Source organism: Narcine bancroftii, chromosome 5 (assembly GCF_036971445.1).
Source record: "Narcine bancroftii isolate sNarBan1 chromosome 5, sNarBan1.hap1, whole genome shotgun sequence".
NCBI classification, from domain to species: domain Eukaryota; kingdom Metazoa; phylum Chordata; class Chondrichthyes; order Torpediniformes; family Narcinidae; genus Narcine; species Narcine bancroftii.
In genome coordinates, this window is record NC_091473.1 from 238313071 (window position 1) to 238340755 (window position 27685).

General features: G+C 38.9%; 1 protein-coding gene across 14 annotated transcripts in view; it reads right to left on the reverse strand.

Annotated features, from left to right (window-relative positions):
- The window catches only part of LOC138765077 (TBC1 domain family member 22B-like), a 209502-nt gene that overhangs the window by 68137 nt on the left and 113680 nt on the right, over positions 1-27685 (reverse strand). For all 14 annotated transcript variants that reach the window (XM_069941761.1, XM_069941759.1, XM_069941765.1 and 11 more), the window contains 2 exons: positions 6823-6929; positions 473-548 (listed from right to left, as the gene is read on the reverse strand). In XM_069941761.1, coding sequence (XP_069797862.1) covers positions 473-548; positions 6823-6929 — 183 coding nt within the window. The remainder of the gene's footprint in view (positions 1-472; positions 549-6822; positions 6930-27685) is intronic.

Consider the following 27685-nt stretch of genomic DNA (forward strand, 5'->3'; position numbering starts at 1 on the left):
TAGAACATACAAACTCCTTACAGACAGCGTGGGATTCAAACCTAGATCCGATCCCAGTTGCTGGTGCCATAAAAGTGTTGCGTTAACCACTACGGTAACCATGCTGAGAAAGTCCACAGAATTTTAAAGATTGAAAATATCCTGTGAAAAATAGAATTCTGAGTATCAATCCAAATCCCAATTAATTTCTTGTTAATCAATTTGTTTACTGTATTTCAGGTTCTATGATAGAAAAATAAATTGGAATAAAATTTTGTGTTTTAAATTAAAATCAGATGAAACAGTCAACAGACCAATGAAATGCATTAAAAAAAATACACAAGCCAAATTTTACAATGTGTCCAGCATGAATAAAATATATTTCCACAGGCAAGCAAAAACCCTCTGGTAGCAATGATAGAGTAGTAAATGAAGTAAAATAGCTACCATGCGAGTCAGGAATCCCAACTTTAATGATATCTTGCAGACTCACCATCAATTCTACTGACAAGTTCTTCAAGTGCTTTTACTTTCTTCTGAATTCCAGGTTGTGCAAATGTGTAATTGTCCTTCAAGAGAAAAAAAAAGTGATTTGCTTAAAGTCATCAACCAAGATCGAGATTCAATTGTCAAAAGGGAAGAAAATGGAGAATATGATGATGCATTGAAATTTGTTGCATTGAAACAGTGTATGCCACTCTGGACTATTGTTCGTCTAATGTCCTTCAGGGAAGGAAACTGGTTTAAAGGTAACAGTAGGGGCAACGTCTTCACACAAAGAGTGGTGGGAGTGTGGAACGAGCTGCCAGCTGAAGTGGTGAATGTGGGCACAATCTTGACATTTAAGAAAAATTTGGATTGGCACATAGATGGCAGGGGAATGGAGGGCTATGGTCTGGGTGCAGGTTAATTAGACTAAGCCGAATAATAGTTTGGCACAGATCGAGGGGCCAAAGAGCCCATTTCTGTGCTGTGGTGTTCTATAGTTCTAAGCATGTTATTTATGGGGCTTATCAATGTCTGAAATATCACAGACTTTGAAATGTCCTGATCAATCATTACTTAATTTTAATAACTCCAACTAAATAGTCAAATACGGAAAGAAGTAATTTTAAGAAAATATATTCTTTCAATCAGTCATTGATTTTATAAGTCAAGCCTAAAGACAGATGGATGAACCAAAAGACAGATGGTTTTCCTTTTTGACCACACCATGGCAACGGTGATATTTTCAGCAAGTTCTGTAACCTTTACTTGAATAATTCAGGGAATTAATTATCATAACAAATTACGTAAAAGCTATGGGGGAAGAACAGTTATGAGTCCATATTAACCATAAATTGTTGCTTCTATTACCTGCAGTAACAATGCACTTAATAATTGTTCAAAATGCTGCAATAAATAAAACAAATTAACAGCCTTGAGTGGAACTTGTCTAAAACTGCCATTTCTATTTAGCATCTTGTTTTAATAAATTCCAAATTCAAATATAACTAAATATCTGAACACATTATTGTTGAGATGATATTGTTACTATTTCTTTGTATGTATTGTCTATTTTAATTTAATTCAATTAGCTTAAGATTATTGTGTTTCTTTACAAGTTTGGCTTCAGCAAGGAAGAATTCCATATTGTATTACGTGTCATTATTATACACATTTGGAAAGTGATAATGAGGTTAGGAAGGTCAATATGGCTTTCTGAGGGGAAGACATTGCCTTACCAATTCGATTCAGTTTTTAGAACCATAAGACATTACAGCACAGAAACAGGCCCCTTCAGCCCTTCCAGTCTGTGGCAGACCATTTTTTTTTTGCCTTCACCCACTGAGCTTCCGGGAGAAATAGTGGCGGCAGAGTCAATTTTATTATTTAAGAAAAAGCTGGACAGGTATATGGATGAGAAGAAGGTGGAGGGTTATGGTCATTGTGCAAGTAGGTGGGACTACAGAGGAGTGTTTGGTACGGTGTGGACTAGAAGGGCCTAATGGCCTGTTTCCGTGCTGTAATTGTTATGTTATGTTATGACCTGCACCCAGTTCATATCCCTCCATATCTCTCCCATCCACGTACCTGTACAAATTCTTCTTAAATGTTAAAATCGAGCTGGCATTCACCACTTCAGTTGGAAAGTTGTATCACACCCCAGCACTCTCTGAAGAACACCCCCCCCCCCCGCCCCCCCACTCATGTTCCCCCTAAACTTTTCTGCTTAACTCTTAACTCATGACCTCTGGTTTGTATCTCACCCACCCTCAGTGAAAAAAAGCCTATCTATCTAACTGTTGAACTCAACTGCCCAATCAAGGAAAAGAAAAACAAGTGTTGAATGAGTGTACAACAGTGAATGCTATCCACCTCGATTTTAGTCAGTATTTGACGAGATTCCCCATGGCAGGTTGATCCAGAAGGTACTGGTGCATGGGATCCATGAATCATTGAAGCTTGGATACAGAATTGGCTGGACCATAGGAGGCAGAGGGGTAGTGGAGGGGTGTTATTCTGGCCGGGAGGACCACAACCAGAAGCAGATTAATTTTCATGAACATTTGTCACAAAATTTGTTGTTTTGCAGCAGCAGGATTGTGCAGAACAAGGTGCAAACCTATTTTCAATTCTAATTCCATAAATACAAGATTAATAAAATAACTAGTGCAAAAAAAAAAGAGAAAAAGTGACGTAGTGTCCATATGTTCATTGTCCATCCAGAAATCTAATGGCAAAAGGGAAGGAGCATTTTTGTAAAACTGAGTGCGTGCTTTCAGGGTCCTGTACCTTTGGCATGGCCGGGGTAGTGAGGGTCCTTGATGATCGAAACTGCTTTCTTGAGGAACAGCATCTTCAAGGTGTCCTTAATGGAGTACGGACCAATGCTCATGATAGCACTGGCTGGGTCTACAACTTTCTGTAGCCTGTTTGTGTCCTGTGTATTGGCACATCCATATCGCAGTCAAAATGCTCTCCACGGTACATATAGAAATTTGTAAGAGTTTTTGGTGACATACTAAATCTCCTCAAACTCCTAATGAAATATACCACCATGATGACTGAGCAGGTCTTCAAAGGTATTGACACCCAGGAATTTGAAGTTTCTTACCCACTCCACTGCTGACTCCTTGATGAGGACTGGTTTGTGTTCTCCTGGTTTCTCCTCCCTGAAGTCCACAATCAATTTGTTAGTTATGCTGATGGTGAGTTCAAGAATGTGGTTGTGACACCACTCAACCAGCTGACCTAACTCCCTCCTGTATGATTCCTCATTGGCATTTATGATTCTGCCAATAACCAGGGTGTCATCAGCAAATTTCTAGATGGCATTTGAATTGTGCCTAGTCACAACATGATTATCCAACTGCACGAAAACCAACAAGGTCGGGTCAGATACAGCAATGAGCTCTCTGAACCCTTCTCCATTAACAATGGCGTGAAGCAAGGCTGTGTTCTCGCACCAACCCTCTTTTCAATCTTCTTCAGCATGATGCTGAACCAAGCCATGAAAGACCCCAACAATGAAGACGCTGTTTACATCCGGTACCGCACGGATGGCAGTCTCTTCAATCTGAGGCGCCTGCAAGCTCACACCAAGACACAAGAGAAACTTGTCCGTGAACTACTCTTTGCAGATGATGCCGCTTTAGTTGCCCATTCAGAGCCAGCTCTTCAGCGCTTGACGTCCTGCTTTGCGGAAACTGCCAAAATGTTTGGCCTGGAAGTCAGCCTGAAGAAAACTGAGGTCCTCCATCAGCCAGCTCCCCACCATGACTACCAGCCCCCCCACATCTCCATCGGGCACACAAAACTCAAAACGGTCAACCAGTTTACCTATCTCGGCTGCACCATTTCATCAGATGCAAGGATCGACAATGAGATAGACAACAGACTCGCCAAGGCAAATAGCGCCTTTGGAAGACTACACAAAAGAGTCTGGAAAAACAACCAACTGAAAAACCTCACAAAGATAAGCGTATACAGAGCCGTTGTCATACCCACACTCCTGTTCGGCTCCGAATCATGGGTCCTCTACCGGCACCACCTACGGCTCCTAGAACGCTTCCACCAGCGTTGTCTCCGCTCCATCCTCAACATCCATTGGAGCGCTCACACCCCTAACGTCGAGGTACTCGAGATGGCAGAGGTCGACAGCATCGAGTCCACGCTGCTGAAGATCCAGCTGCGCTGGATGGGTCACGTCTCCAGAATGGAGGACCATCGCCTTCCCAAGATCGTATTATATGGCGAGCTCTCCACTGGCCACCGTGACAGAGGTGCACCAAAGAAAAGGTACAAGGACTGCCTAAAGAAATCTCTTGGTGCCTGCCACATTGACCACCGCCAGTGGGCTGATAACGCCTCAAACCGTGCATCTTGGCGCCTCACAGTTTGGCGGGCAGCAGCCTCCTTTGAAGAAGACCGCAGAGCCCACCTCACTGACAAAAGGCAAAGGAGGAAAAACCCAACACCCAACCCCAACCAACCAATTTTCCCTTGCAACCGCTGCAATCGTGTCTGCCTGTCCCGCATCGGACTGGTCAGCCACAAACGAGCCTGCAGCTGACGTGGACTTTTTACCCCCTCCATAAATCTTCGTCCGCGAAGCCAAGCCAAAGAAAGAAGTCACATAATCATAGGAATAGAGGGAGTAGAGCCAGTGGGTTGGTCGTGAATCCTTAAGGTGTGCCTGTATTGATTGTCAGAGAGGAGAAGATTCTATTACCAATCCACACTGATTGTGGTATTCCACTGAGGAAGTCAAGGATCCACTGGCAGAGGGAGGTATAGAGGGCCATGTTTTGAAGCTTGCTGACCAGTACTGAGGGGATCATTGTGTTGAAAGCTGAGCTATAATTAATGAAAGGCAGCCCGATGAAAGTGGTGTTCCACAGGGATCAGAGTTGGGACCAGTTATTTGTGATGTACAGAATATCAATGACCTGGATGAAAAATGTAGGTAAGTGGGTATGCAAGTTTGATTACACTAAGATTGGCGGAGTAATGAACTCTACGAAGAGCTATCAAAGAATATAAAAGTGTTTAGATCAGTTACAGAAATGGGCAGAGAAATGGCTGAAAGTGTTTAATCTGTGAGGTGTCGAACATCTGGAGGTCAAATGCAAGAGAAACGTATACAGTTAATGGGAGGACTTAAAAGCACTGATGTGTTGAAGGATCTAGGAATCCAGGTCAATCGCTCTTTGGAAGTGGTTAGGGTGGCAAAGAAGGCTTATCAAATACTTTATTGGGTGGGGCATTGACTACAAAGTAAGGAAGTCATGGTGCAGCTGTATAACTTTGGTCACGCCACATTTGGAATATTGTGTGGAATTCTGGTTACAGTAAGAATGTAGAAGTTTTGGTACAGAAGAGGTTTACAAGGATGTTGCCTGATTTAGAGGGTATGACTCCTGGGGTGTGGTTAAACAAACATGGATGATTTTCTCTGGAGTAGAGAAGGATAAAGCATGTCCTGATCGAGGTGAATAAAACTATGAAAAGTATTGATGAGAGACTGTCCGAATCTGATCTTCATGGTAAAAGCATCACATTGGAGGAAATGCAGTTAATGTGAGGATGAACAAGTTTATGCCAGATATGAGGGGCACTTTTTTTTTCCATACACACAGTGTGTTCAGTGCTTGGGAACTGGCTTCTCGTGGTGGAAGCTGATGAGGAGACACTACAGTCATGTTTAGGAAGATTCCAGGTAAACACATGACTATGTAAGGGTGGAGGAATGTCTATCAACTGCAAGCAGTGGAGTTTGATTTGGATATCATGTTTGTCACAGGCACAAAGTCCAAAAGGCCTATTTTTCTCACTTTTCTACTTTCAGATTTTTTAAAAGAAAAATTAAAACAAAACTGATATGCAAATGGTAATATTTTTGAAGATTTTCCAATATTGGACAAGATCTACCCTCCCCCACCCCAGAATAAGACAGAACAGGATGAGGCACTTTGGCCCTTGTCTACACCGACCATGAGACCAATCCAAACTCATCCCATTTGCCTGCATGTGGTCCATAACTCTTCATTCCCTGTCCATTTGTGTCACTCTCTAAATGCATTCTTCTTCAAAGAAATAACATTGGCTTTCTCCTGGCACCTTACCTTGGGCTGAAGAGGTTTCAAAGATCTCTATCAAGGCTTCAATAATCACTTTCCTTGCTTCCTCCATATACTGGCTTAGATACTACCAGGCCTTGAAGACTTATCCATCTTAACATTTTCAAGACACTCAACACCACTTCCTTCTTAATACCATCATGCAAATGAACTTCAACTTTCCTCTCACTGTTCTTACCATCGACCATGTCCTTTCCTTGCTGAACATCAAAGTACGCAGTGAGAACATCACACAATTCCTCTGATTCTATGCAAAAAAAAAACCCAAAATCCCCTCATTTGTCCATGAATGGATCTAGGCTTTCCATGCAGTCCTCTTGCTCTAAAAATATGTACAAATTGCTAAGGACATTTATTGGTCACTTTTGGATCTCCTAATTTCTTGTTTAAGATCTTACTTGCTTTCTTTATATTCCTCACTGACCTTATCTAATTTCAATGTCCTAAACTTTAAACACACTTCCTTTTTGACAAGATGATCAAGATTTTGTCATCCAAAATGTTCCCATTCTTATCTTTCATCCTCACCAGAACAAACCAGCCCTGAACTCAAAGCAAGCGACCTTTAAAAAAAAAATTCCACATCAGATATAGATTTATCCTTAGACAGCTGCTCTGCAAAATGAAGAATTTTCAAGGATCAGTCATGGGAATTGTTGGTAGAGTGGCAACTGATTAAAGTTAGAGATCAATTCTCTTATCATGATGGATAACAATTTACCTGTATTCCATCCAATAGCTTGCTCATACACCAGAAACTATCAGCTTCAATGTTCCGTTGCACAGCTTCAGACAGATTTGTTACATCAAAATTTTCTACATCTTCCTCTGCAATGATAAAAATATATAAAAAAATATCTTCCATATTTAATCTCTGTTTTCAGTAAAGTAATAATCTAAAGAAACTACCAACTCAGATTAGTGTAACACTCACTAAAAGTTATTTTGCGACAGTGTAAAAATTGGTATGTTTCCAGTAACATAAAAATGTTTCACTAGTGCTATAATCCCCGACACTACTCAGAATAAATCCACCATTGAATGTTTTAATGTTCTTCATAAAACATCTAATGTTCTCAATGAAAGATCAATGTGCAACCATAAAAGCAAAATTTAAAAAAATGCAGATGCTATAAACTGGAAATAAAATGCTATATACAGTATATGAGAACATCAGAAACATCTGACAAAAAATAGTCAATGAAAAAAAAGTTATTCCATTTCTGCTGCAATGTTGACGCTTCCTGGCCTGCTGATTTGTTTTTATTTCAGTTTTTTCGTTTCTGCAGTATTTTTATTTTGAAGGCAGAAATAACATCAATAATCTAAGCAAAGTTGCCTTCTTCCCAATGAACATGTGAAGGAGACTATATGTGCACAACTTATCATTCAGTTCTTTTGTGAAAATAAATGGAATGAGCAATGCTAAGTGAGCAGTGACATTTTTTGCTTGGTTGGATATAATTTGGAAAATATTGCAATCTGACTTGAATCAGCTGTTATTCTGGCACTCCATCTTAAAAATTTAACACCAAGCATAATAACATTACACAGAGGAATCCATAAATCTAGCAGCCAAATAATTTTTTCAGTTATTAAGTATAAACACCTTACCTAAATATTTATTTGGTTCACAGGAGTCATCGGCTACCTCATACAATCAAGTAGACATAAATCACCTAACGGCCTCTGTGGAAAAGTAGTCATTTATTTATAGTAACCGAAAATATTGATTTTTGATTTTTCTTGGTTTATTATATTAGATAAAAAGAACATTTAAATCCTCCATCAATGTCTACGCTGAATTTCATTTCAAAGGGAATTCTCCAGTTTTTACTTACTACAGCTCAACTACAAATAGCTATTCCACAAACATGTGATGGATCAATCAATTCCCCTTTGCAACTGAGATAACTATGTGATTATTGTGCAAACTGAGATACCTTCAAAGAAGATGTATGGATGATGATTGATTACAGGATGCTGGAGCTCCCATTGTTTTGGCAGTCCAACATATCTCATTTTGATGAAACACTACTGCATAAAACAAACAGATAGGGTTGAAATGATGCTCACCAGCTAACGTGCTTCTGCAGCATTCACTCGATTATTTCAAAAAACAATGAATGCATTGTATAAAGTCTACAAATGGAATGTGTTACAATGTAGAGACTGTTAAAGGTGTCTTCTAAATTAACATCACATCAGGTATACAATCATATCACTAAGAATCAACAAATTGTCCAAGAAACAGGAATTCATTCATCAAGTACTACCAGGTCTCAGTTTGGTCTTATATCCAATTGCTACCTGCACCATTTGCCATCAAAACCAAAACAGACTTATTGAGCAGACCTCCACACATTACCATGATGTCCTTGCCCTCACTGTTGTCTAGAAGGTCACCTGGCCTCTCCAGCAGGAAACAGGTTGGAAGTCACCTCACCTGCCAATCAAGGGATAGATTCACTCACAAGTAAGGCTGCCTTACAATTGGTTCTCTTGGGTCACGTGGGCACATCCAAATGCCCCTCCCCTTAAGCTGGCTGCAGTATAAAGCACACCACAGAGAGCAATGCTCTCTCTTGTGTGTGTGTGTGTGTGTGTGTGTGTGTGTGTATGTGTGTGTGTGTGTGTGTGTGTGTGTGTCCCTGTTGTGAATTCCCACACGTGGAAATAAAGGATATTATTTGTTAATAAACCATGTTCAGGATTTTTTGTTGAACCCTTCGAACTTGTTCTCACCAACACATTCACTCATCATTCCACTGACAATTCCATGACAAACACCCTTATTGTTCTATATTAGCAAGTATTCCACCCCTCAACCCAAAATGCATCCATACGAAGCAATATTTTATCACTTGATTCTACCATGCAATCGCTGGCTCATACTTTCACTTCTCACAATGAATTCACTCTCCTACACTTATCAAGTGAAAGATTTAACCATATTTTATCATAGAAAAGATTCAGCGATCTCTCTGCAACATTCACAAACTCCAGCCCATGTTTATGAGCAAGCTGCTGGCCATTTCTCCCAACTTCCATATTTATTACTATTAAGAAAGATTTCATCTGCTTGCCCTAGTGAGCAATTGTTGTGAAAGCTGTGCAAGATTTTGTCATTGGCAATTGCCATGAGATTGCAATGGTCCCTCTTGAATTACTACAGCCTTTGTACTGATGACATTCCTGAAATTAGATTGCCTGCAATTGGATAGAAAATTCTAGGAATCTGCCCATGGGAAAGAGCAATGACAGGCCATGGCTTGGATTTGTCTGATCTTAATGTTATAATTAGTGCTGCTATTGTGCTGGTGCAGGTAAGCATCAAACAGCCAAGAGCACCTCAGTTAACAGAGAACAAAAATGGGGAATTTTGTCACACAGAGAGTGGTGGGAGTATTGAATGAGTTCATTAAATTTGCATTTTGGAAACAAGTAATTTGATAGTTACAGCCTTTTTAATGATGCAGCAAATGATGTTTGGTGACCTCTGCAGAACTGTAACATATTACATCATATGAATAAGATGGCACGTGCACAAATCTGGAAAAGATGCACTGCATCTCGTGATTTTCTTTCGCTGAATGCAAATGGACGTCATTGACCCAGTAATTCAGAGCTGAGAACAACTGGATCATTTAAATCTTCAACATACCTTGAGCTTCATTTTAATAAGGTTTATGAGAGCTCGCAGCTACATACTTGATGCATGAATTATGCTGTTAGAATTGTGCTATAATTTGAGTTGAACAGCTTCAAAGATTTTTCATTTTTTAGGAACAAAAATATTGCTTAATTGTTAAAAAGGATTAAAATAGCAAGGATTATATTTTAAATCGAACTATATGATCATCCTAAATTACAGGAGTGATAGTCTTTCAAGATTATTACTTGCAGATTATCAGTGTTGGTATAAAATCATGATATTAATACAGTATTATTAAATCACTATGTCAGGATTCCCAAAGCTTGTCACTCAAATAAATTATTTTGATGTGTAGTCAGCAGTGATATTCAACTTGTGGAGTACTGGTCTTTATGGACATAGCCTTCAGTAATCCAATTTCAGTGGCATAAAGGAAAATAATTTTACTATACACCCACAATAATGGGCCAGATTTAGCTGCCTGCCATTGAGCCAAGTTGTCTCTTCCACATTGTCTAGGGAAGGTAGTCAGTGCAGAGATGGCAACGGAGACATCAGTGTCACCCAATGCAGTTGAGAGCAAAGATGATCTTCTCTCGGAACAAGGGCCAAGCTTTCACAGGCAGCTGTTACGACCAAGTCCCAATGCTCACTATCAAAGCTATCATCCAAGTTAAACAATAATGAATATCTTTGATAATCACAAACCTGCATAAACACCCAAAAAATAACAAATACTTAAAAATAGAGTGACAAAACTAATACCTAAAAACACATTTAAAAGTAATCAAATACATCTGCATAAACAAAATTAAGTCAATGGAAAAGGTCCTCCGTCAGATTAATCAGTACTTTTTAGAACACAAAATATAGCACAGCACAAGAAACTGAAGTTTAGCCCATGATGTCAGTGCCCACGAAACTGAACATATTTTTTTTTAAAAACCAGCAGATAAATCATTAAAAAAAAACTGAAGTACCAACAAATGGAATTAGTATGAAGACATTTGGAAAAGTGCCAGAAAAGGTATGGTGACCAGACCAGTGGTTTCCTGCTTTTATTTTCATCTACAGACCATCTAACCTATTCCTTTAAAGACCACAGACTACCTATAATTAACCCATAGAGCTTGAAATAATTTGGAGATTCATCACTGCGTCTAATGCACCCACACAGCTTTGGTTGACTGATGGAAAGAGTATTTGAAGTTGAAGTACAGGTAGTCCCCGCATTAAATAGGAGTTCCGTTGCCTCGGATTGTCTTTAACCCAAATTCGTATTTAAGTCTGAACAAGTACATACAGTTCTTATTTAGCATCAGTTAGTCAAATGCATATAACACACTTCCCAATATGCTAAAACATCTGAAACATAAGAATGCAGAACATAATAATAATACTGGTATTAATAGTACAGGTACACGATCCTTTATCCGGAACCCTTGGCAGACAGTGTGTTCCGAATTTCGGAATTTTCCAGATTTCGGAAAGCCCACCTGAATTGTGCTGCAGTATCCACCCCCACCCTCTTCCAGTCGCCCGGCCCGCCTCCCCTGACCCCCGACCGCCTCCCCCGACCCCCGGCCGCCTCCCCCGACCCCCGGCCGCCCCCCCCGAGACCCCCGGCCGACCCCCGGCCGCCTCCCCCGACTCCCGGCCGCCTCCCCCGACCGCCTCCCCCGACCCCCGGCCGCCTCCCCCGACCCCCGGCCGCCTCCCCCGACCCCCGGCCGCCTCCCCCGACCCCCGGCCGCCACCCCCGACCCCCGGCCGCCTCCCCCGACCCCCGGCCGCCTCCCCCGACCCCCGGCCGCCTCCCCCGACCCCCGGCCGCCTCCCCCGACCCCCGGCCGCCTCCCCCGACCCCCGGCCGCCTCCCCCGACCCCCGGCCGCCTCCCCCGTCCCCCGGCCGCCTCCCCCGTCCCCCGGCCGCCTCCCCCAACCGCCCGGCAGTCTCCCCCAGACGTCAGTCCCTCGGTTGTCCGTCAGTCTCCCCCGACCGTGGACCTTTGGCTGCCTCCTCCGACCGCTGGTCCCTCAGCCGCCCAGCCGTCTCCCCCAACCGCAGTCCCTCGGCCGCCCATCAGTCTCCCCCTTCCTCCAACTGCTGGTCCCCACTTGCCGGATTTTGGAGCTTTCTGGATTTTAGATGTCCAGATAAAGCATCGTGTACCTGTACTGTAAGCAATAATAAAAGTAACTACATACGGTCATAAGATCATGATTGAAAGTTAACACTTAGAGGAAAAGATGATGGAGAGATGGCTACAGAACAGATACTTACAATTTCGAATTCCAAATTTCACACACAGCTCCTTCACACGTTCCCCCTTCCCCCTGCCTTCCCTCCCCTCTGTCCCCCTCCTTAGACTTGGCAAAACGTATTTTACCTAATGGGCAACTGTCCACCTCTAGGCATATGAAATCAAAACTATTTTCAGGAGGCTTCTCAAGATACAGGAAAAATACCACCAATGCAGTTGCTACAAAAACCATCAATTTCATTGCAAAAGACGAGCAAACCAATGTCAATGAACAGAAATGCAACGACTATCAAGAAAGATTTATTCACGCATTCCTTGAGAAAGTTTGCATGCTGAATATGTAGAATTCATAATGTTAAAGTGTTTCCAGCAAAATTGTTTTACATATATACAAATTATAAATTGTTATTTAAGACAAGTGAAACGTGTATTTCAGACCACAAATCAAATAAAATTAGCTGCAAGCAAAAAAAATTACAGCTGAAATTTAGAGACATGGAATTCTTTTGACCTCAATTAAGCAGCTACACAGTAGTTAGAAGGCAGAAAAAAAATGCAAATAAATTGCATATTCTGCCAACATGTGAGATAACTTGAAATATTTTTCTAATGCAGATGTACAAATTTACTTGCAACACAGAGAAGACCATAATGATTATTGAGCCTATGTTGGCTCACAGAACCATCTCAACATGCATTTCCCAATAATCAATCCCTATTATCTAGAAACCAGTGGTTCTCAACCTTTTTCTTTCCACTCACATACCACTTTAAGTAATCCCTAGGCCATCGGTACTCTGATTAATAAGGGATTGCTTAAGGTGGTATGTGAATGGGAAGGGAAGGTTGAGAATCACTGCTCTAGACCCAATTATTACTGAAATATTTTGCTTGAGAAAAATTGTCATTGGTCCATTTCCTTTGGAGTTATGAAACTGTGTGCATAATGAGTCAATTAGGTATGATTAAGACAGTGGTTTTCAAACTTTTTCTTTCCACCCACATACCATTTTAAACAATCCCTTACTTATCACCGAGCACCTATGGCATTGGAAATACTTCAAGTGGTATGTGAGAGGAAAGAAGAAAGGTTGAGATTGGTAGATGTTAGATAAGTGTATTTTCCTGTTGCTAATCATTGCATGTTGAGTGATTGGTTGACTGACCGCTGGGGGTGCCAATTTTAAACTTTCCTATTTATTTTCTGGATTTTTTTGCCGGTTGCTTAAGGGAATTACAGATAACATGGATGTTACTGTATTAACTCACCCCTGCAATACCAAGAATGTATCCAATTAACTTGTAAACCAGCACATCTTTGGGATGTTAGAGGAAACAAAGCACTCAGAGAAACATGCATGGTTAAAGAGAACATACAAACTCCACACAGACAGGATCAAAGATGGGTTAGATTATTTCAAAATGAATACCAAATTAAACTAAAAAATTTCAGTTTTTAATTATCTGCAAGTACATCACTTTGGCAAATGTTGTCTGACTGACGTGGAATCCTGGAAGTAAATGGCAAAAATGCAAAATTTTTATTGGAATGATTCATCATGTATTTTATTTTATAGATACTACCCACACTGTCCCAAATACACCCACGTGGCCAGTAAACCTACTAATCCCACATGTTTTCGGAGCACCCAGAGGAAACTCAGTCACAGGGAGAACATGCAAACTCCTCACAGATAGAGACAGATTTGAATGTGGGTTGCTAGTACTGTTGTAGCATTGCACTAACTCAATACTAAATAATGCTGCCCATTCAAAGAATGAAGATATTAAATTTGTCATGAACACATACCAAATTTATTCAAATGACATCAATAGATCAGTGTTGTCGATATACTCCCTTTAAGTTCCATGCTAAACAAACTTAGCCCTGGATGAGAAGGAACCTGAAATATCAGATGCCGTCAGCTTGCTATGTGAGGAAAAATATGAACCAACTATCAGATTAAATGGAAAAAGGATCTAGGTGATGTTGCATATTCAAACTAATATTTAAAAGCAAATCTTGCTGGTAAATTTAACACCATTCTGGTATGTAATACACAGAATCATAAACAAATAACTCTCTCGTATTTTTTCCCCCTCCCTGGCTACATACTTTACTGTTACAAAAGCTGAATGATAACTCCATTTTCCCATTGGAAGTTTAACATCTGCAACTTAAGGAGTCAAGTATATTGACACAAAAAATGTAACGTGATAAATGCATATACCATTTTTTTTTTGTTTTATCAGTGTTACAGGCCAGAGGACCCCAAACCCAAGCAGCAATAGAAATTCACCAAAAACACATGGTTACTTTAACAAAGGTTACTTTTAATTTTATTTAAGCATGAAAACAAGAATCAAACTCTAACTTATTACTATTAATCACCTAACTCCCTTCTAATTCTAAGCACACATGTATGTAATGTGTGTGTAAGTTCAAAAAAGTTCTTTGATTCACAGTCCAATCTCACTTCTCCAAGTTCACCTGTATCAGGCAATTCTTATACTATGCACAGAATCTAACATTTATGAATCTTCACCAGGCTTTGGTGCTTGAAAGGTAAATGACTACCGCTCAGTGAGGTTCTTGTTTGTTTAGGAGATTGGTTGCTCATTGGACACACACAACAGATTCCTTCCGATCAACCACTTCAGTGTCTTGCCGAAGAAACTTTCCCCATCAGGGATTTCCAGTTGATAACTCCTTTCTTCCAGGTCACCACAGAGTTCCTTTTTGTTTTCCTTATTTCAAGTGAAACATTATACAGTCAGCCACAAGAGCTTTGAACAGGCTGAACTAAAACTCACAACCTATCTTCAAAATGGGGTTTTCCCACAAGCTTGCCAGCTTGTCCTGTTCCAGTCCCAGTTGTTGCTGCTGAACTGTAGAACTGAATTCTCTCTCTCACTCACACACACTCAGAGGAAACCACAAGACCCACTTAGAACAGCAAACTGCCCTCAAACAGACTGCGGCACCGGACCCAATCTTCGTTTATCTATTGTTTTTCAAAACAATAATCTATTACTCCACAGCATGTCTAATTAACACCTACTTGTGAAGTCTCGATAGGCATTCTTCAAAGTTTTTGCAAAGGCCCTCAGAGTCTGGATCATCTGGTTTGAGCAGAGCTCTGGCATTTTAAACGAGATCTGTGCTGTGAAGTATTTATTCGTGACCTATACTAAAAAACCTGCCACAATTTAACTCCTTTATAACATATCTATATATAAAATGTAACATAATCTGTCACACCAGGTTCACACTTGCATCCATCAAAGTCTGCTAATGTTATGATTGTAGTCAAAACACAATGCTGGAGAAACTCAGCTGGTTAAACAGTGCACTTTATGTAGAAAATCTAAAGATACATAAACAACATTTCGGGCTTTAGCCCCTTCATCAAGGTAACTGTTCCAGACTTGAGCCCCTTCATCAAGGTAACTGTTCTGGACTTGAGCCCCTTCATCAAGGTAACTGTTCTGGACTTGAGCCCCTTCATCAAGGTAACTGTTCTGGACTTGAGCCCCTTCATCAAGGTAACTGTTCTGGACTTGAGCCCCTTCATCAAGGAATTGCAATGTAATGCTGGAGGAACCAGTGTTTTTGGACCTGAAGCCTTTAAGGTCAATCATACCTTGAGGAAGGGATCAGGCCTGAAAAGTCAGTAAAATATATTTACCCCATATGGATGCTGCAAAACTGGCTGAGTCCCAGCATTTTTGTGTTTTTACTGGATCAGCTGAGTTCCTCCAGAAGAGTGGAACTCACTTCATCTCATTCCTCATAACTCCTCAACTTGGATTTTTTTTTAAATTAAAGATGGAAAGGTATGCATCAACCCCGGTATACTTCTTTTATGTCCTTTCAAATTTGCTCAAAGTAGCTTCCCAAACATTCCTGTCCTTGCAGGTATCCCCATCTCTATGTGAAAGTTATCGAATTTGTTATCTTCAAATACATGTACTGCAAATTTGATGTATGAATCATTCCACTTTATTTTCCAAGATGCCTCTGCATTAAACCATGCTAATCAATACAATAAATTACAACTCATTTGCCTGTGACAGCGAATTTATCGCCACCAACCTCACTTGAAAACACATTGCTCGCCCTTGATCATTGCAGGATATAAATTATGTGACTCACTCCAACAGCACCATGGAAACACCTTCACCGGAGCTGTGGAGGTTCAAGGAGACAACATACTACCAACTTCTCAAGGACAATTAGGCATGGACAGTGAATGCTGCTCTTGATTACAATATGTATATTCTGAAAATTACTGCATAAAGGATTGCTGGAATTTCATTGGACCATACAGAATTTAAATAATCCAACTGGACTGGCTGCCAGCGGAAAATATAGGAGATGGAAGCATGGTAATGTTTAATGCTCAGTTGAATGCACTTATACATCTTTGGTTAGACGACTTAGTATTGTGTTCAGGTTTGATTGCCAAATTACACTAGACATTTTTTTTTTCCAGGTTTGCTTCCTGATAAAAAAAAGGAGGGGGGGGATTATGACAGACAATTTCAAGCTGAACACAAAGGTAATTTCAGATTTGCTGTATCAGGAAGGAAGTTGGAGAAACGGGAAATTAACCTTTATTGAATTTAGTATGTTAAATTGCATAATTATGCTGAAATATTGCATTTTCAACTGGCCTAAAAATGTTTTGCTGCCAATTTTCATTTGTACTCAGCATCTGATACCTTTTGAGTCAGTGACCAACAATAGTCGAGTATCATTGATTGATTTGTTGTCCCGATACTGCTTTTCCATGGTCATAATGTCCTGGTGAAACTTTTCACCATGTGTCACCAACTGCACCAAGATCAGCAGGGAACAAGTCCAAGTGTGAATGCAGAAAATGAATTTTCAATGATGTTGCACTCCATGGTTGTGTATTCTTGAGACAGGCTTAAAAAACGACAGAAAATTGCAAAAATAGGTTATATTTTAAAAAAAATAGGGAACTTTTAAGTTGATTAGCAGCCCAAAATTCATACAATACACCCAAAAGTGTTCAGGAAGAAAAACCTTCATTGTCTTATGTTAAAGAAGGTACAGAAGGTGTTTATTGAGATGCTGTAAGAACACAAAATGCTGGAGAAACTCAGCTGGTCAAACGGTGTGCTTTATGTAGTAAAGGTAAGAAGTATGCTGCTTGGACTTGAGAACATGTCTTATGAAGAAAGGTTGACAAGCTAGGACTATTCTCTTTGGAGTGATAGAAGATGAGAGACGATTTAACAGATGTGTACAAGATTATGAAGGGTATACATTGGGGACAGGCAGCATCTTTTTCCACATGGCAGCAATAGCCAATATTGGAGGACATCGGTTTAAAGTCTATAGAGGAAAGTTTAGAGGAGATGTCATAAGGAGTTTTGAAAAAAAAAAGAATGGTGGGTGCTTGGAATGTATTGCTGGGGCTAGTTGTGGAGGATGATAAAATAGGGACATTTAAAAAACTCAAATTGGCACATAAATGTAAGAAAATGGAGGGTTATGGTTTCTGAGGGAAGGGTTGATTGACGTGGAGCAGATTTAAGTAGGCTGGCACAACATCATGGGCCAAAGGGCCTGTCCTGTGTGGTACTATTCTATAGTCTATTTCATTCTTGAATGGAATATTTTCTCTTGTTAGAGATCAATGCTGATTCACTTTCCAACAAATATCATCTCAACACAAATGATGACCTCTATGTCTATTTTCAATCGGCATCTTTAGAATGGCACAAAAATGGATTTATAATAGGCTGCTTCAATAGTTAATTTCAAACTTAATGGTGAATGTTATCAAACTCATTACTTAAGATAGTCTGCAGAATCTTATTATAGAGTACTACAGAAAAGAAACAAGTCAGCCAATCACTGAGGCCATCAAGTCACGGAGGAAGTAAAAACACCAATTTCTGTAGTCACCGTGTTTGAAGTAAAAACACAATGCTGGAGAAGCTCAGTGGATCAAACGATATCCTTTATACAGCAAAGGTAAAGATACCCCCATTCTTTTGTTCCATCCCCCCCCCACAGCTCTTTTGTTCCATTTCCCCCCCCCCACAACTTTTTTTGTTCAGATGTCAGCTGACTTTATTATTATACTTTGATGAAGAGCTCAAGCCTGAAACATCAGTTATGTATCTTTACCTTTGCTATATGAAGGACACTATTTGACCTGCTGTGCTTTTCCAGCATTTTGTGTGTTTTTTTCTGTCTAAGGAGGAATAAACCTTTTTTTTATTTTTTTTTTCAAACTATAAACCATACTGACCAAAATACATACAGACATTTTTCTCTTGAATATATACAGTGTCATTTTGATAAGATTTGAACCCATTTTCCCAGATTATAAATCTGCTACATTTTATATGGCATACATATTGTTCCTTAGAAATACTAATGTTTCAGTGTTCATACAACTTTCATAATGGAAGAAGGAAATTGTTTGATTTCATACTTAAGAAAATGATCAAAAATTTCAACGAAATATACAGTTTCAGATTCCGAGATTTTCAGTATTTTAGTTTTCCTAACTTTAGTAAGCAATCAGTAGAAAAGTCCATTCAATATAATTCTGCAAGGGACCATTTACAAATACTCACTCTCCCACCACCATTAGGCAATCAATTCAAGACCCAACATACAAAAGTTTGAATGATAATGGAAAAAAGCAACACATTCAACCATATAATTTCAGCAAATCAATTCCTTAACAGATTAGACACTGAAATCCATAAATCACTGACTTCACCAATTGGAGATTGATGTAAATAGTTTTTTCACATGCCTTTCTGAGCCCTTATGAGACTAATTTAGCATCTATTTTAAATCTCAGGGTTTTTTTAATATAAAAATCGGGCTTTTATATACACTTTCCTTTTATGAGACCCTCTCAATTTCATGCATAATCCTTTTATTGGGATGGCTTCTCTTAACAATATACACTCAAAAATCAAGGTTTGAGTCTTACAATTTTTAACAACACAGAAAATACCCTAGGACTATTTGGAAAAGTCAGTTGAGATACTTTTTTCAGAATCAGAATAAGGATTATTGTCATGAGAAAGTCATGAAATTCGGTGTTTTGTGGCAGCATCAATAATGCACACATACATATTAAAAACATTGTACGACATCACTATAAAAATAAAATAAAAATAACAATAAGAGGGCTCAAAAAGTAAGGCAGTGTCTTTGGTTCACTGATTATTCAGGAATCTGATGGCCGCAGGGAAGAAGCTGTCCTTGTGCCGCTGAGTGCTCGCCTTTAGGGTCTTGTACCTTTCCCCCCAATGGTAGCAGAGTGAAGAGGGCATGGCCTGGGTGGTGGGGGTCTTTAAGGTTAGAGGCTGCTTTTTCTTTTAAAGACACTGGCTCACGTAGATGTCCTCGACAGAGTGAAGTCTGGTACCAGCCAGAATGCTCTTCACACTACACCTGTAGAAGTTTACAATACACTTCAGTGACATACTGAACTGCCTCAGACACCTCGCAAAGTATAGCCACTGGGGAGCCTTCTTTGTGATTGCATCAATGTGGAAGCTCCAGGACAGATCCTCGGAGATGTTGACATCCAGAAATTTGAAGTTCTTGACCGTCTCCACTACTGAGCCCTCGATGAGGACTGGGTTGTGTTCCCCTGACTGCCTCCTGAAGTCCACAATCATCTCCTTGGTTTTGCTGATGTTGAACGCACGTCATTACATTATTTAGCGAGCTGATCTATCTCCCTCCCATACACATCCTCAGTGCTGTTTGTGATTCTGCCAAAAACTGTGGTGTCATCAGCAAAACTGTAGATGGCATTGGAATTGTGCCCGGCCACACAGTCATGGGAGTATAACAAGTAGAGCACACATCCTTTGGGTACACGTGTGTTGATGATGTGAGGAGGAGACGTTGTTTCCAATTCATACTGACTGTGGTCTTCCAATGAGAAAGTCAAGGATCCAGTTGCAGAGGGGGTACGGAGGCCTAGAGTCTGTAGCTTCTTGACCAGCACCGAAGAAATAATGGTATTGAAGGCCAAGCTGCAGTCAATGAAGAGCAGCCGTATGTATGAATTGTTGTTTTGGAGATGATCCAGAGCTGAGTGGAGAGCCAGTGATATTGTACCTGCCATCGAGCAATTGTGAAGATGGGCCAATTGCAGTGGGTCCAGACTTCTGCTTAGGTATGTTTAATTATGGCCATGATCAACCACTCAAAGCTTTTCATCCCGGTCGATGTTAGTATTACTGGGCAGCAGTCGATGAGGAAGCTCACATATTCAACCATAAAACTCAATGAGGTCAACCCATGCCCTCTATTTTGAGTTTAAATTTCATCTTACTTTCAGAATGCTGCAAGTAGCTTTCAAATGCATATTTATATAACTGACAATTGCCACATTTATGGTTGTTTGCTTGTTGATTGAACATTGGGCTGTATTTTAATCACATTACTTGGCATTTATTGTTAACAATTCCAATTACTTGTCGTTACATGGAAACTGAGAGTTGATACATTCCTTGGCTTCTGCATTTTTTTTAAATGACCCAAACTATTTAATATTGGTAAACACTCAAAAATAAACTGAGAAAAAAATACAAAACTGAATAAAGTACAAGTCCTAAAATATGGACTTGTCAAACTTGTCTGGATTTATCAGAGTAGTTTTAAAGAAAAACAAACACAAAAATGTTTTTAAAATTCATAACAAATTCTTGAAATTATGTTCAAAAATAAACATTGTAAAAGAAAAATACAGTATACAAATGTATTTACTTGTATTAAGCATGGTTGTTTGTTGCCTCTGTGGCACTGATATAAGCACGCACGCAAAAGTCCGCTAAATTTAAAATGTTTGAGAGTTTTTGAGAAGTCAGGATTCTCGAAAGGTCCAGATTTTTGGACTTTGCTTGTATTGCTAAAAAAAAGAAAATGTCAAGCCCTACTTCCAAAACCAGAGCAACTAACCCTGTGAACCCATCACATTTCTACACTATATAAACTCTAATGTTAGATTGTAAATGCACCACAAGTTCAACAATTGTAACTTTTCACTGTTCAATAAAACTTTGCTTTTTATCCCCCACTGCATCCTTGCTCACGTACACCGGCTTAGTTTTCCAGAAGAGGGCAAGCAACACAGCCCAATTTCTTAAGTCGTTTGTCTCTAGTGTGCATAATGGACTTGGAAATGAAAACATCTGATAAGCATAGCTCTGCTGCTACATAAAAAGAAAAGACACCTCAATCTTATCCTCCCGAATAGTGGAAATATTTTATGTTTAGAAATGTTGTCTTACAATGTGTTCAAAAAAAGAAAGCAGAAAAGGATAAGAAGGGAAAGTGGTGATGAGGAAACGGAAAGGAAAGATAAACAAAGTATGAAATGGCCATGTTGAACTATATGACTTTAAATATTAATGGAATAAATAACCAAATCAAAAGAAAGAAATTTACTGAAGAAAGAAAAAATTGATATAGCATTCGTGCAAGAAACACATCCAACTGAAGTGGAATACAAGAAATTAAAGAGAGATTGGATAGGGCATGTAACAGCAGCATCATATAATTCAAAAGCCAGAGGAGGAGCTATATTAATCAATAAAAATGTACCAATCAAAATAGAAAAGGAAATAATAGATCCAGCAGGGAGGTATGTAATGATAAAATGTCAGATATATTCAGAATTTTGGAATTTACTCAATGTATACGCACCTAATGAAGAAGATCAAAAATTTATGCAAGATATCTTTTTGAAGATGGCAGATACGCAGGGGAATATACTAATAGGAGGGGATTTTAATCTTAATTTGGACTCAAACATGGATAAAACTGGAAAAACGACTAACAGAAAGAACAAAGTAACCAAATTTATAATTAAATCGATGTAGGAAATGCAACTTTTGGATATATGGAGGAAACAACACCCAAAGGAAAAGGAATATTCATATTATTCGGGTAAACATAAAACATACTCAAGGATAAACCTATTCCTGTTATCAGCCCATATTCAAGGAAGAGTTAAGAAAATGGAATATAAAGCTAGATTCTCATCGGATCACGCACCCCTGTTATTGGCAATAGAGCTGGAGGACATCCCACCGAGAATGTATAGATGGAGATTAAACTTCATGCTACTTAAAAGACAGGATTTTAAAAAGACAGGATTTTAGAGAATTAATTGAGCGACAAATTAAAATGTACTTTGAAATAAATACGGAATCAGTGAAAGATAAGTTTATTCTATGGGGTGCAATGAAAGCATTCATCAGAAGGCAGATAATAAGTTATGTAACTAAGATGAAGAAGGACTACAATTGGGAAATAGAATAGTTGGAAAGGGAAATAACAAATACAGAAAAAGAATTAGCAATAAAGGAAGATATAACTAAAAGAAGAGAATAACAGACAAAAAAATAAAATATGAAACACTACAAACATATAAGGTGGAGAGGAACATAATGAAGACAAAACAGAAGTATTATGAGCAAGGAGAAAAAAAAGCACAAAATACTAGCGTAGCAGCTTAAGACAGAACAAACTAAAAGGACGGTATTGGCATCAAGGAAAAAGGACAAACAAATTACATATAACCCAACGGAGATCAACGAAAACTTCAGGGAATTCTACGAACAACTATATCAAACTGAAAACAAAGGGAAAGAAGACAAAATAGATGAATTTCTAACTAAAATTGAACTACCGAAATTGCAAACAGAGGAGCAAAATAAATTAATAAAACCAATTGAAATAGAAGAAAAACAGGAGATATTAAAAACAACTACCGAACAATAAAACACCGGGAGAGGATCGACTCCCAATAGAATTCTATAAAACATTTAAAGACTTACTAATTCCTCCTCTCCTGGAAGTAATGAACCAGATTGAAAAAACACAAAACATATCAGATTCATGCAAAACAGCAATAATTACAGTAATACTAAAGATGGGGAAAGATCCACCAACACCAGTATCGTATAGACCAATACCTCTACTTAACACAGATTATAAGATAATAGCTAAACCATTAGCAAACAGATTGGATGACTGTGTACCAAAAATAGTAAAACTAGATCAAACTGGATTTATTAAAAAAAGACGAACAATGGACAATATCTGTAAGTTCATTAACTTAATCCATGCAGTACAAGGAAACAAAACTCCAACAGTGGCGGTTGCTTTAGACACAGCGAAAGCCTTTGACAGAGTAGAATGGAATTATTTATTCAAAGTACTACAAAAAATTCAACCTACCTATATTAATTGGATTAATTGGATTAAAGCATTATATAAGGGACCATTGGCAAAAGTGACAGTAAATGGATATATATCAAACCAATTTAAATTAAGCAGATCAACAAGGCAGGGATGTCCACTATCTCCTTCACTGTTCACGTTAGCTATAGATCCACTAGCAGAACTGATAAGAACATAAAATAAGAGGGATAAAAATAAAAGAGAAGGAATATAAAATCAGTCTATTTGCAGATGACATCATAATATACTTAACAGAACCAGAAATATCAATAAAAGAATTACATAAGAAATTGAGGAATATGGAGAAGTATCGGGGTACAAGATCAACGCAAATAAAAGTGAAGCAATGCCAACAATGAATAATGCGGATTTCACAAAGTTTAAGAAAGAATCACCATTTAGATGGCAAACGCAAGCAATTCAATACCTAGGTGTACAACTAAATAATAATCTCAGCCATCTATACAAACTAAATTATCAGCCATTAATGAAAAAATTACAAGACGATTTAGAGCACTGGAAAAACTTACCACTATCACTGATAGGAAGAATAAACTTCCTATCCTTGAATAAACTTCAAGGATACAATACCAATTTCAATCATTACCAATTCACCTAACAGAGAAAATCTTCAAGGAGCTAAAGAAAATAATAAGGAAATTCTTATGGAAAGGGGGGAAACCGAGGATAGCACTAGATAAATTAACAGAATGGTACAAACAAAGAGGCTTACAACTACCAAACTTTAAGAATTATTATAGAGCAGCACAATTAAGATACCTTTCAGATTTTTATCAAACAAGGGAAAAACCAGATTGGACCAGTTTAGAGCTAGATAAAATAGGGGAGAAGATATCTGGACATATATGATATCTGGACATATGAAAAATTGGTGCAACATAGGAATTCACCAGTATTGCACCATCTGCTCAACATTTGGAAGAAGATTCACGTAGAAAGAAATAAAATAAATTATCAACTACCAAAATTAATATTGACGCAAAATCAACTAATCCCTTTCACAATAGATAACCTTTCCTTCAGAGAATGGGAGAGAAAAGGGATCAAAGAATAGAAAATTGTTTTTGAGGAAATAAATTATTATCTTTTGAACAAATGAAGGACAAATATAATATAACTCACGATACAATGTTTGCATACCAGCAACTGAAAACCTACTTGAAGGACAAATTGGGAAGCAGGCTGAGGTTACCAGAAGGAAGCAATTTTGAATATGTGATTACAGACACAATGATAATTAAAAAATGTATAACAAACATGTACACCAAACTGCAAGAAAAGGAGAACAATGAAACAAACTAAACCTAAACAAAAATGGGAACAAGATCTAAACATAAAGATAAAGAATGAAACATAGGAAAAGCTATGCTCTGGAACTATGAGAAATACAATAAATACGAGGTTACTCATGATACAATATAATTGGTTACACAGGCTATACATCACACCCCAAAAGTTAAACAAATGGGACCCAACAGTATCAGACAGATTTTTTCGCTGTAAGAAGGAAACGGGAACAACAGTACATGCAATTTGGGCATGTGAGAAAGTGAAACATTTTTGGGAAGATCTAAACCAGATATTAAATAAAATCACAAAAAAACAACATACCAAAAAACCCAGAGATCTTCCTTCTAAATAATATAAGAAATAAAGAATTTGGACTCGATTTGGATGGAGCACAAAAAAGATTTATTATGATAGCCCTAGCTGTAGCAAAAAAATTGTATTATGTCAACCTGGAAATTAGAAGACAACTTGAGAATACAACAATGGTACATAGAAATAAATAAATTTATTCCATTGGAAAAAATAACATACAATTTAAGAAATAACATTACAATATTCGAACAAATATGGGAACCATACATGAAACACAATAGAGAAATCCTACCACAGACCTCCAACACCTAAAATGACAGAAGGAGAAGACAACGAAATGAACTGACCCAGTATGTAAAAGTAAAAGACACAAATTTCTTGTTTATTTTTATTAAGTGACAACATTGTTTAATGGGTTTAATGTATCATATAGGTTGAACTTTGAATAAATGGGGAGGGGGAGTGAGGGAGGGAGGGAAGGGAGGGGGGAAAAAGGGGAGAAAATGACACTATATATTCAAGAGAAAAATGCCTGCATGTATTTTGGTCAGTATGGTTCATAGTGTGAAAAATTTAAAAATCTTATCCTCCCAGGGATTTTCATACAGTTATTTTATTTGCAGATTTGCCATCCATTAAATGTAACAAAAGGTTAAATAATTAAATGATTGTCAAGCGGTCTCTCAAACAGAAAGAAAACTATGTCTTTACGGTATTAATTCTTTGGATATTTTAAAAATGCATAATTTTAAAATCCATTCCTTCTTTTTTCTCTTCCTTCACCATGTACCCTCCGGATAATTGTCTTCCTTTACTCTCTTCTTCTTTAGCTTGGCTTCGCGGACGAAGATTTATGGAGGGGTAATGTCCACGTCAGCTGCAGGCTCGTTTGTGGTTGACAAGTCCGATGCGGGACAGGCAGACACGGTTGCAGGGGAAAATTGGTTGGTTGGGGTTGGGTGTTGGGTTTTTCCTCCTTTGTCTTTTGACAGTGAGGTGGGCTCTGTGGTCTTCTTCAAAGGAGGTTGCTGCCCGCCGAACTGTGAGGTGCCAAGATGCACGGTTTGAGGCGATATCAGCCCACTGGCGGTGGTCAGTGTGGCAGGCACCAAGAGATTTCTTTAGGCAGTCTTTGTAGCTCTTCTTTGGTGCACCTCTGTCACGGTGGCCAGTGGAGAGCTCGCCATATAACACGATCTTGGGAAGGCGATGGTCCTCCATTCTGGAGACGTGACCTACCCAGCGCAGTTGGATCTTCAGCAGCGTGGATTCGATGCCTTTACTCTATTTCCCATTTAATTCATCAATCCTAAGTCACTTTCCTTGTGCTGTTCAAATTTTTAATCTCATGTTTTTAAGGCATCCTTTGATGTTTTATTTGCCAAAGACCCAGAAGCTGTTCTTTCTTCTTCCTGCCACTATCACCTTCACTTCTGCCAAACATTTATCAGTTGAAGGCTGCAGGAACAGTTTCAACCAGCACAGAAATACATTATTTGTTTTGAATTTGCTGGTAGGGGACATAAAAGCAATTTTTTTGTTAAAATTTGCACATTTTAGGTGATCAGCATGGACATTCCAGAACAAAGACAGCTCTTCCCATTCAAACTCACACTTGTTCATGATTAGACTTTGTCAACAAATTTTCTGCCATGCACATGCATTAAAAAAAAGTAGCATAATCCTTTTAATTGTATGTCCCAATATACTGACAATACAAATTCATGATTGGAAAGATTTCATCAATGTTGTATCCATTGGCAGGATTAAACAAAATATCTTGATGAAATCACTAAAAGAGTCTGACAGTTTGTGATCTTGTTTCCTAGATCATTCAGAGTACTACATGTCGTAAAACATGTGGCTCATTTAGCTCTTGCTTATAAAATAAATGATCTGCAATCTCCATCTCCTGGATGCCTTCGGTTCAACAATATTGTCATGTCAGAACATTATCCCTCATCGTTGTTCACCACAGCTTAAGAACACAAAAATCTGCAGACACCATGACTGAAGTAAAACCACAATGCTGGAGAAACTCGCAAAAGTCTTCTTAACCTGTGAACACGTGTTAATTTGAACTGGAACTTCCTTTTCTTAAAAAAATCTTATCCTTGATCAGCATCAGAATAAATGCAAAGAATTACATTTCTGCCCATAGCCACACAAAGATCAATGTGCTGTGCTTGCTTTATCAATGCCACATATTCTGGGACTGTGGAAAAGGGAGTGAGTTGAAGAGGGCAGAAACGAAACATTTGTAACTTACAAAGTTAACTTCCATTCTCTGCTATGGAGCCAATAGTATGTGTTATAATTAACCCCATTTTAATTTATAATTGAGCCGCTGGCTTGAAGTAGAAGACAACCCTTCCATTTCTGCAAACAATGAAAGAGAGACTATATGAGGAGGAAATGATTTATCCACATTTTGTTCCATTCTGCATCCTCTTTATCTTCTTTGGCTTGGCTTCGCGGACGAAGATTTATGGAGGGGGTAAAAAGTCCACGTCAGCTGCAGGCTCGTTTGTGGCTGACCAGTCCGATGCGGGACAGGCAGACACGATTGCAGCGGTTGCAAGGGAAAATTGGTGGGTTGGGGTTGGGTGTTGGGTTTTTCCTCCTTTGCCTTTTGTCAGTGAGGTGGGCTCTGCGGTCTTCTTCAAAGGAGGCTGCTGCCCGCCAAACTGTGAGGCGCCAAGATGCACGGTTTGAGGCGTTATCAGCCCACTGGCGGTGGTCAATGTGGCAGGCACCAAGAGATTTCTTTAGGCA